The 12,708-nt window shown below is 38.5% G+C and overlaps 1 protein-coding gene across 1 annotated transcript in view; it reads left to right on the top strand.

Annotated features, from left to right (window-relative positions):
* The first annotated feature begins 518 nt into the window (after positions 1 to 518).
* LOC133622221 (V-set and transmembrane domain-containing protein 2-like protein) overlaps positions 519 to 12,708 on the top strand; it is a 102,188-nt gene continuing 89,998 nt past the window's right edge. Inside the window, exon 1 of the mRNA XM_061984711.1 lies at positions 519 to 791. Coding sequence (XP_061840695.1) covers positions 686 to 791 — 106 coding nt within the window. The 5' untranslated portion in view covers positions 519 to 685. The remainder of the gene's footprint in view (positions 792 to 12,708) is intronic.

Genomic DNA, 12,708 nt, shown 5'->3' with positions numbered 1-12,708 from the left:
CGATGGTGCGTTGTGTTGGAAATAGATTGGCGAAATGAAATGAAACACGGTCATTGATATTTCGGGCGACACTCGAGCTCATGATGCGGACACGTTTGTTACTGGACACTTTCTGACGCGCTTCTGCCTCAGAGACTTTGTACCTGTGAGTAATATGCCACTGTAACTGTTGCCACGTGCTTACATACTGACACATATACTGCAATATTCTTCAATGCTTGTGTGCCATCATGCTCCCACAGTGGCTGCTGTGTTTAGCATTGTTTACATGTTGGTAAAAGACGACGAAAACGCAAGAAAAAAGCAACATTGCGTGCTGAATGACGGACATTTAGATGCCAACTGGCTGTCCATCTCTGCACAAATAGATTTAGATGCCAACTGGCTGTCCATCCCTGCACAAATAGATCCCTGAATCCGCAATGATTCAGTCCAGCGACTAAACCCTCGCATATCCTTCCGCCGGCTAATTGGCGGTGGCTGTGAGCCGCTGCACCTGTCTGCCCACCGCGTCTCATTCCGCCCACGGCGCGCGTCACGTCCACGGCCAGAGCGAGCAGAGTGGGACCCCGCAGCGTGTCGCTCGGTGTTCTCGACGGTTGCTGGGCGACGCGGAGCTGTTCGATTCGACGCACTCCGCCTCATGTGACCATTTCCACGGCACTTGCGCGACACATTTGGAGCGATGAGAGCCATCGTGGGGTTGGCGCACTACGTGGGACTTTACCTTCAACTTCACGCAGCTCTCGTCGCTGGACACGTTGAGCTGGAGAACCATTTATCTGCTAATGGTAAGTTTTCTATATTTCCACACATTATCATTTGTACACGCAGGCGAAGTAAGTTAGTACTAATAATCAACATTAATGATGGTGATTGACGTACTGTACTGTGTCAGGAACGCCCATTGTACAACAAAGATAATATCCCATTGTGTACAAATATACAAAAAAAAAATCGTAACAGTGCTACTGAAAAATGGTAAATTAAAATCATAATAAAATAAAATAAAAATATGGTAGGTCGACTAGATATGTTATAATAAATGTATTTGGGTTTTTTTTCAACAAAAAAACATTTTTTAATTATTTGCTTCTGTCAAATATAGAATAATGTGTTATAAAGGTACATTGTTTCAAAACAATGCTTCAGTTTTGTAAAAATGAAACATTTACTAGTATTATACTTGCCAACCTTGAGACCTCCAATTTCGGGAGATGGGGGTGGGGGGGGGGCGTGGTCGGGCGGGGGCGTGGTTAAGAGGGGAGGAGTATATTTACAGCTAAAATTCACCAAGTCAAGTATTTCATATATATATATATATATATATATACAAATACAAATAATAAATACTTGACTTTCAGTGAAGGTGTAACTTGTACATTATATTTATTCATTGCACACAGACTGATGCATTCAAATGTTTATTTCATTTAATTTTGATGATTTGAAGTGGCAACAAATGAAATTCCAAATTCCGTGTGTCACAAAATTAGAATATTACTTAAGGCTAATACAAAAAAGGGATTTTTAGAAATGTTGGCCAACTGAAAAGTATGAAAATGAAAAATATGAGCATGTACAATACTCAATACTTGGTTGGAGCTCCTTTTGCCTCAATTACTGCGTTAATGCGGCGTGGCATGGAGTCGATGAGTTTCTGGCACTGCTCAGGTGTTATGAGAGCCCAGGTTGCTCTGATAGTGGCCTTCAACTCTTCTGCGTTTTTGGATCTGGCATTCTGCATCTTCCTTTTCACAATACCCCACAGATTTTCTATGGGGCTAAGGTCAGGGGAGTTTAGAACAGAAATACCATGGTCCGTAAACCAGGCACGGGTAGATTTTGCGCTGTGTGCAGGCGCCAAGTCCTGTTGGAACTTGAAATCTCCATCTCCATAGAGCAGGTCAGCAGCAGGAAGCATGAAGTGCTCTAAAACTTGCTGGTAGACGGCTGCGTTGACCCTGGATCTCAGGAAACAGAGTGGACCGACACCAGCAGATGACATGGCACCCCAAACCATCACTGATGGTGGAAACTTTACACTAGACTTCAGGCAACGTGGATCCTGTGCCTCTCCTGTCTTCCTCCAGACTTTGGGACCTCGATTTCCAAAGGAAATGCAAAATTTGCATGGTTGGGTGATGGTTTGGGGTGCCATGTCATCTGCTGGTGTCATTTGTTGCCACTTCAAATCATCAAAATTAAATGAAATAAACATTTGAATGCATCAGTCTGTGTGCAATGAATAAATATAATGTACAAGTTACACCTTTTGAATGCAATTACTGAAATAAATCAAGTTTTTCAAAATATTCTAATTTACTGGCTTTTACCTGTGTATATATATATATATATATATATATATATATATATATAAAAGAAATACTTGAATTTCAGTGTTCATTTATTTACACATATACACACACATAACACTCATCTATCTACTCATTGTTGAGTTAAGGGTTGAATTGTCCATCCTTGTTCTATTCTCTGTCACTATTTTTCTAACCATGCTGAACACCCTCTCTGATGATGCATTGCTGTGTGGCACGCACAAAAGTGATTTCATCAAATGCACTAGAGTCTGGAATCTTCCATCTCTCCCTAGCATGGCCCAAAACCGGTCAATCCTTGCTTCCTGAGGAAAATCTTCACTGCCAAGCACTTGGTAGTCCACTACTTCTTCCCGGAGGCTATCTAGGTCCAATCGCAGCTGCGGCTTGGAACTTACAAGCGTATTTCTTCATCTTACTCGTTGTCGGCGTCGCCATGGCTGTATCTTCCTTGTTCTTCTGCTTCGTCTCCTTGTTGCGTGCGCAGTTGTGCACTGCACTCTCTAAAAGCTGTAGATGTTATTGTCACATATGCATGTACAGTAGATGGCAGTATTGTCCTGTTTAAGAGTGTGACAACATTGCTGTTTACGGCAGACAAACTGCTTTACGGTAGACGAAAACGTGACTGCTGTTGTTGTGTGTTGTTACCGCGCTGGGAGGACGTTAATGAAACTGCCTAACAATAAACCCACATAAGGAACCAAGAACTCGCCCTCGGTCATTCTACAGTTATAACTTTATTGGGCAGGCACGCTGTTTATATCGTGGGAAAGCGGACGTGAAAACAGGCTGTCGACACGTCACTCAGGTCCGCATGGAGCTGGAGGGGGCGTGGCCTCCAGCTCCGCCTGAATTTCGGGAGATTTTCGGGAGAAAATTTGTCCCGGGAGGTTTTCGGGAGAGGCGCTGAATTTCGGGAGTCTCCCGGAAAATCCGGGAGGGTTGGCAAGTATGACTAGTATTAACATTTCAGCCATTTCTCTCGACATTATGCCGATTTGGTCTATTTTTTTATTTTACAGTTTCTTGTTTTGTTAAATTATTTTCCTCCAATTGGCGGGCAAATAAAAGTGTCTGCATGCCGCATGGAGCCCCCCAGACTGCGTGCAAGTGGAATACCTTTTATGTTGACAGTAAAGATTACCACTTTAATTGACATAACAATTTGGTGACCTAAAAATCTAACTTTTAAGTCGTATAATTTCTTTTTTGTTGAGACGGGTGGAAACTTTAAATAATAAGTAGTTACACATTTATATACATACATACACACACACACACATATATATACATATATATATACATATATATATATACATATATATATATATATATATATATATATATATATATACACACACACACACACACACATTTTATACACACATCTATTTATATATAAATACATATATATATATATATATATATATATATATATATATATATATATATATATATATATATATATATATATATATATATATATATATATAATGTGTGTATATGTATAAACCCCGTTTCCATATGAGTTGGGAAATTATGTTAGATGTAAATATAAACAGAATACAATGATTTGCAAATCCTTTTCAACTAATATTCAATTGAATGCACTACAAAGACAAGATATTTCATGTTCAAACTCATAAACTTTATTTTTTTTTGCAAACAATAATCAACTTAGAATTTCATGGCTGCAACACGTGCCAAAGTAGTTGGGAAAGGGCATGTTCACCACTGTGTTACATGGCCTTTCCTTTTAACAACACTCAGTAAACGTTTGGGAACTGAGGAGACACATTTTTTAAGCTTCTCAGGTGGAATTATATGCCATTCTTGCTTGATGTACAGCTTAAGTTGTTCAACAGTCCGGGGGTCTCCGTTGTGGTATTTTAGGCTTCATAATGCGCCACACATTTTCAATGGGAGACAGGTCTAGACTACAGGCAGGCCAGTCTAGTACCTGCACTCTTTTACTATGAAGCCACGTTGATGTAACACGTGGCTTGGCATTGTCTTGCTGAAATAAGCAGGGGCGTCCATGGTAACGTTGCTTGGATGGCAACATATGTTGCTCCAAAACCTGTATGTACCTTTCAGCATTAATGGCGCCTTCACAGATGTGTAAGTGACCCATGTATTGGGCACTAATACACCCCCATACCATCACAGATGCTGGCTTTTCAACTTTGCGCCTATAACAATCCGGATGGTTCTTTTCCTTTTTGGTCCGGAGGACACGACGTCCACAGTTTCCAAAAACAATTTGATATGTGGACTCGTCAGAACACAGAACACTTTTCCACTTTGTATCAGTCTATCTTAGATGAGCTCAGGCCCAGCGAAGCCGACGGCGTTTCTGGGTGTTGTTGATAAACGGTTTTCGCCTTGCATAGGAGAGTTTTAACTTGCACTTACAGATGTATCGACCAACTGTAGTTACTGACAGTGGGTTTCTGAAGTGTTCCTGAGCCCATGTGGTGATATCCTTTACACACTGATGTCACTTGTTGATGCAGTACAGCCTGAGGGATCGAAGGTCACGGGCTTAGCTGCTTACGTGCAGTGATTTCTCCAGATTCTCTGAACCCTCTGATGATATTACGGACCGTAGATGGTTAAATCCCTGAATTCCTTGCAATAGCTGGTTGAGAAAGGTTTTTTTTAAACTGTTCAACAATTTGCTCACGCATTTGTTGACAAAGTGGTGACCCTTGCCCCATCCTTGTTTGTGAATGACTGAGCATTTCATGGAATCTACTTTTATACCCAATCATGGCACCCACCTGTTCCCAATTTGCCTGTTTACCTGTGGGATGTTCCAAATAAGTGTTTGATGAGCATTCCTCAACTTTATTAGTATTTATTGCCACCTTTCCCAACTTCTTTGTCACGTGTTGCTGGCATCAAATTCTAAAATGAATGATTATTTGCCAAAAAAAAAATGGTTATCAGTTTGAACATCAAGTATGTTGTCTCTGTAGCATATTCAACTGAATATGGGTTGAAAATGATTTGCAAATCATTGTATTCCGTTTATATTTACATCTAACACAATTTCCCAACTCATATGGAAACGAGGTTTGTATATACAGTATATATATATATATATATATATATATATATATATATATATATATACATACAGTATATACATATATATATATATATATATATATATATATATACACATACATGTATATCCATATATATATACACATACATGTATGTATATATATATATATATATATATATATATATATAAATATACATATATACTGTGTATATATATACACATATATACTGTGTGTATATATATATATATATATATATATATATATATATATATATATATATATATATATATATACACACGTGTGTGTGTGTATATATATGTGTGTATATATACACACATACATACATCTATTAAGGATGTAACGACATGAACATTTATTGCCACAGTTATTGTTACCAAAATGAGCACAGTTATGATTATTGTGGTATTGTTGAATATGCACATAACATGTTCATACACACACTGAAATCTTTTAACCACATTTTATGAACAAAATAACTAATACATTGACACACAAATTTAATTGGCAGAAAAATCGTTAAATATTGTTCTGTATTCCAAAGAGGCATATTTGTATCTATGTGCTGAAATGTTTATTTGTTCCCATTTTTTAGAATAAACGCAGATTGAGTGTTCACTTTTCCTTACGTCCGTGGTTTGTGACGTCACACAAGTTCATTATCTGTTGTACACAGTTTGGTGTTAGTTCATAAAGTTTGGTGTTATATACCTCCCAGTACAGATAATTCACTCTGAGCGAGCTGTGCTCAGAGAGCAGCGTTTGTAGGTTCCATGTGAATATGTTAGTTACTCACACAGCCATGTCTTTATAGAAGTTTAAATTGTGGTATGTTTTTTCTTCATGTAAAAAGATGTTCATGTCTCTTGTTTTCATGTTAGCTTGCTAGCAATCTGAACCCGAGTGGTGTTTTGTTTAGGGATGTCCCGATCCAGGTTTTTGCACTTCCGATCCGATACCGATATTGTTTTTGCATTTCTGATCCGATACCGATACTGACCGATACCTATACTGACCGATACTGGCCTATCCAAGCATGTATTAAAGTTTAAAGTTATTTAGCCTACTTAGTTGTCAGAATCATGTTGAAAAGGGTTTTAGTACTCTTGATAACAACTAGCCAGCTGAATTAGGGGAGTTTGAATAATACACAATGGTTGGTAACAAGAAACTGACCTGTTTATTCAAGGTTAAACACAAAATAGACAAAATTATACATGACAAACAGAAATGGCATCATTGAACCAGGGCTGGGCGATATGGCCTTTTTTTAATATTGCGATATTTTAAGGCCATATTGCGATACACAATATATATCTCGATATTTTGCCTTAGCCTTGAATGAACACTTGATGCATATAATCACAGCAGTATGATGATTCTATGTGTTTTGATTGATTAATTGAGACTTTTATTAGTAGGTTGCACAGTACAGTACATATTCCGTACAATTGACCACTAAATGGTAACACCCGAATAAGTTTTCAACTTGTTTAAGTCGGGGTCCACTTAAATTGATTCATGATACAGATATATACTATCAGATATATACTATCATCATAATACAGTCATCACACAAGATAATCACATTGAATTATTTACATTATTTATAATCCAGGGTGTGGAGGGGGGCGCCGGATGTAAGTGTGAAAAAGACAGCCAAAAGAGTTTGATATGAGAATAAATCTAAAGTTAAAATATAGGGTAGAAATGCACCCATTTGCAGGAAATGTTGTCTTGATTTTCAAAATTTTCTTTCAAGGCTTGCATGTCTACATTAAAACATTCTTCTTCATACTGCATTAATATATGCTACTTTTAAACTTTCATGCAGAGATTTTTTTTTAATGTCTCAAAAAAAAGTTCAGTGTTGACAGCTAGATTTTTGTGGACATGTTCCATAAATATTGATGTTAAAGATTTATTTTTTTGTGAATAAATGTTTGGAATTAAGTTCATGAATCCAGATGGATCTCTATAACAATCCCCAAAGAGGGCACTTTAAGTTGATGATTACTTCTATGTGTAGAAATCTTTATTTATAATTGAATCACTTGTTTATTTTTCAACAAGTTTTTAGTTATTTTTATATCTTTTTTTCCAAATAGTTAAAGAAAGACCACAACAAATGAGCAATATTTTACACTGTTATACAATTTAATAAATCAGAAACTGATGACATAGTGCTGTATTTGACTTCTTTATCTCTTTTTTTCAACCTAAAATGCTTTGTTCTGATTAGGGGGTACTTGAATTAAAAAAATGTTCACAGGGGGTACATCACTGAAAAAAGGTTGAGAACCACTGCCTTAGAGGGAGCGTTGCTCGCACGGCTGCGCTAGCATCACAGCTAACGTTAGCCATGCTGCTACCTCTCTGCTGGGAGAGGACGTATACGTATGTGACGTATGACGTGACAGTATGTGACGTATGACGTGACAGTATGTGACGTATGACGTGACAGTATGTGACGTGTGTAAGAAGTTGCGCTCGCTGTCTGTGAGAGGGAGACACAGGAAAGAGTGAGAAGAGCCTGTCGTGTAATGCCAGCAGCTAAAAGCAACTGCGTGAGAATTGTGGATGTGTTGAAGGTGTGCTGGAAAATGCGGAACGGAATATACGGAGCAGCAGAAAAGTGGAATGTATTATTTAAATCGGTGCGTTGGAAAACACGGACCGGAGTTTTTTTTTAAACTGGATCTGGATCGGCATTTTCCCATGCCTTGCCGATACGCAATTTTTGGCAAATATCGGCAGCCGATCCGATCCAAATATCGGATCGGGACATCCCTAGTTTTGTTATTGGACTTTTGTGCTTGTCACAGATTGTCCATTACAAACACCATGTTTGAACATAAGGGTGTCCATATGTGCACTCACACTAATTGTCCGTGAGATTATCGAAGTGCAGTTATCGATCACAGTCAGACTGGATCCGACCAATAACTAAGACAAACTAGATCTGACCAATAATTAAGACGAAAACTGACCAATAACTAAGACTAGATCTGACCAATCTAAGTCAAACTAGATCTCACCAATAATTAATACGAACTAGATCTGACCAATAACCAAGACTAGATCAGACCAATCTAAGTTAAACTAGATCTGAGCAATAACTAAGACTAGATATGACCAATAACAAAGACAAACTAGATCTGACCAATAACTAAGACTGGATCAATCCAATCTAACACAAACTTGATCTAATCAATAACTAAGACTGGATCTAACCAATCTAAGACAAACTAGATCTGACCAATAACTAAGACTGGATCTAACCAATCGAAGACAAACTAGATCTGACCAATAACTAAGACTGGATCTAACCAATCTAAGACAAACTGGATCTGACCAATGACTAAGACTAGATCTGACCAATCTAAGTAAAACTAGATCTGACCAATCTAAGACAAACTAGATCTGACCAATTACTAAGACAAACTAGATCTGACCAATAATTAAGACTAGATCTGACCAATATAAGTCAAACCAGATCTGACCAATAAATAAAAATAGATCTGACCAATAACTAAGAATAGATCTAACCAATCTAAGTCAAACTAGATCTAACCAATAACTAAGACTGGATCTAATCAATCTAAGACAAACTTTATCCAACAAGTAACTAAGACTAGATCTGACCAATAACTAAGACTGGATCTGACCAATCTAAGTCAAACTAGATCTGACCAATAACTAAGACTGGATCCGACCAATCTAAGACAAACTAGATCTGACCAATCTAAGACAAACTAGATCTGACCAATAACTAAGACTGAATCTGACCAATCTAAGACAAACTAGATCTGACCAATTACTAAGACTGGATCTGACCAAGTGTATGAGTGACAAATCCTGCTCAGATGAGAGGCGAGACGTCTTCTAAGACAAACTGAACGATCAATGCCCTGAGAATATGACATGCAGTTCATTTGCTCCGATTTTTTATATTTTTTTCACTTTTGGCTTTTTCCTGTCATGAGTCGCCACAGAAAACTGGCATAAGAGGTTTTGCTTAGTTTTTAAATATGATGAATTTCCTCTCTTGTGACTGATAAGTGTTGTCACTATGTGGGATATCGCGTTAAACAATGCCAAGGTATCGCACAAGAAAGTTCATGCAATTTGGCGTGAGCTTGGATGCAGTTTTGATGCCTGTGTTGGCGGGTTTTTGCAGTCTGGCTACATCGAACAACAAAAGGTCATATTATGATTTTTTTAATGCATTTAAAACACTTCCTTGTGGTCTACAAAACATGTAATGGTGTGTCTTTGGTGAAAAATGTGCATACATTCTGTTTTCCAAACCTATTTTCAAGTCACTTTTTGCTTCCATTCAAAACGGTTCGGTGTTGGATGCAACTGATCCTCTCTCACCACGCTGCCTAACACAAGGAGCACTGATCCAATTAAAAGTAGGTTTTACAAAAATCATTCTTTATATTGCCGGAGGACAGTGATGCAATTGTCTTACAGTAAAAGGCTAAACTAGCTACACAACAACTGGAGCTAATATTGCGAACAAATCATTCAGACATTTGTCACCTGCTGTTATTTTTTACTGTTTCGTTGTCTCCTCCCATGCCATAGATAGTAGTAGTCACCGACTCCGCCAGGATTAGTTGTTCAAAACCCAAAACCAGTAAAGTTTGCACGTTGTGTAAATAGTAAATAAAAACAGAATACAATGATTTGCAAATCCTTTTCAACTTATATTCAATTGAATAGACTGCAAAGACAAGATACTTAACATTCAAACTGGTAAAATTTGTTATTTTTTGCAAATATTAGCTCATTTGGAATTTGATGCCTGCAACATGTTTCAAAAAAGCTGGCATGAGTGGCAAAAAAGACTGAGAAAGTTGAGGAATGCTTATCAAACACTTATTTGGAACATCCCACAGGTGAACAGGCTAATTGGGAACAGGTGGGTGCCATGCTTGTGTATAAAAGCAGCTTCCATTCACAAACAAGGACGGGGCGAGGGTCACCACTTTGTCAACAAATGCCTGAGCCAATTGTTTAAGAACAACATTTCTCAACCAGCTATTGCAAGGAATTTAGGGATTTCACCATCTACGCTCCGTAATATCATCAAAAGGTTCAGAGACTCAGGAGAAATCACTGCAGGTAAGCGGCAATGCTTCGATCCCTCAGGCGGTACTGCATCAAAAAGCGACAACACTGTGTAAAGGATATCACCACATGGGCTCAGGAACACTTCAGAAAACCACTGTCAGTAACTACAGTTGGTCGCTACATCTGTAAGTGCAAGTTAAAACTCTACTATGCAAAGCCAAAGCCATTTCTAAATTGTGGATTTGTGTTCTCTGGAACAAAGAGGAAAATAACCATCCGGATTGTTCCAGGCGCAAAGTGTAAAAGCCAGCATGTGTGATGGTATGGGGGTGTATTAGTGCCCAAGGCATGGGTAACTTACACATCTGTGAAGGCACCATTAATGCTGAAAGGTACATACAGATTTTGGAGCAACATATGTTGCCATCCAACCAACACTATCATGGACGCCCCTGCTTATTTCAGCAAGACCATGCCAAGCCACGTGTTACAACAGCGTGGCTTCATAGTAAAAAAATGCGGGTACTAGACTGGCCTGCCTGTAGTCCAGACCTGTCTCCCATTGAAAATGTGTGGTGCAATATGAAGGCTAAAATATCAGAAGGGAGACTGTTGAACAACTTAAGCTGTACATCAAGCAAGAATGGAAAATAATTCCACTTCAAAAATGTGTCTCCTCAGTTCCCAAACCTTTATTGAGTATTGTTAAAAGGAAAGGCCATGTAACACAGTGGTAAAAATGCCCCTGTGACAACTTTTTTGCAATGTGTTGCTGCTGTGTTGCAGAAAATAACAAAGTCTCTCAGTGTGAACATTAAATATCTTGTCTTTGCAGTCTATTCAATTGAATATAAGTTGAAAAGGATTTGCAAATCATTGCATTCTGTTTTTATTTACTATTTACACAATGTGCCAACTTCACTGGTGTTGTAGATGTTTTATGCTGCATATGTGGTAAAAACATGAGGGTTCTCCTTACAGCTTCCTCTCTGGCACTTCCTGTTAGCTCAATCGCTCTAAAAGCGTGCAGCAGCTCCAAATAGATTACCAGTGGTGGGCAGGTTAGAAAATCAATTAGGCACATTTCTTCCACTGGGAGTTAATTATAATTAGCTGTAATGATTGTGTTCTCGCTGCGGTTGTGTCTCAACCTGCCTCTCTAAGTGGGGGAATGACCGTTTTCACCAAGGTCTGAACAGGATGCTGCTTATTTTCTCATAGCACAAATAGAATTGGTAAAAACAAAACAAAAGTCTGTTTTTGTAGGTTTGGTTAATAAATCACCAAAGCAAAAGGAGCTTTCATGTCGAGGCAAAAAAAAAAAAAAAAAGGGCCGCTCTCCGGAGCGCTTGTTAGATCCAGGCCAGGCTCATTTGTTGCAGATAAATGCAGCTGGTTCAGTTCCTGCAGCCCAGTTTCCACTTCAGCTCAAGTGTAAATCAAATTGCCAGCACAAGACGTATCGGTGCTGCCTGGAGATAAATCAGCGGGATGGCTCGACATCGACAGGAGGGTGTGCAAAGAAACCTTTGGCGTGTTAGCGTCCCTGCTAATGACTATGAAAGGTTTGCGTGTATTAAAAGAAGCAAACACAACAGCACACAAAGCTGGTCTACTAAACTCGGGAGCAGAGGAGTGTGTGTCTTACGTGAGCAAAATAAGGAGTGCAAAATCCATTTAGCGTGTCTGTCTTGATGAATATGCAGAATACATTGTCACAATACTGGGGGGAGAAAATACAAATATAATTATTTAATGTGATTTATCAAGACCAGAACTGTTCTGCGGCCACGGTTTTTGGAGCTTTAGTACGTCTAAAAAGGCACTTGCCAAGAAATTGTGGTGAGAAATGAGGTGATCATGCTTGTCAAAAATAGAAATATCACACATATCGTCTATTCAGCAATATCATTAATCATTTTATAGCTGCCGGATGACACCAGGGTCTAGGGTTGTGCGGTATACCGGTACTAATAAAGTACAGCGGTGCTAATGAATTAAAAATACTTTTACCGCTATACATTTCCCCGGACATGATGCCGATCATGGTGACATTGCTGTTGGTATGAGCCGAGGCGCACGTGAGTCAACACACACACAGAGCACTTGCAAGCGAAACAGTGTGTAGACTAGGGTTGTCAAAAAAAAACAAAAACATATATTTTCGAATAAATCGCGATTCTTATTTGCAACGA

This window comes from Nerophis lumbriciformis, linkage group LG23 (assembly GCF_033978685.3).
Source record: "Nerophis lumbriciformis linkage group LG23, RoL_Nlum_v2.1, whole genome shotgun sequence".
Taxonomy (NCBI): Eukaryota; Metazoa; Chordata; class Actinopteri; order Syngnathiformes; family Syngnathidae; genus Nerophis; species Nerophis lumbriciformis.
Note: the sequence above shows the minus strand (reverse complement) of the source record. Positions and strands in the feature narration are given on the sequence as shown.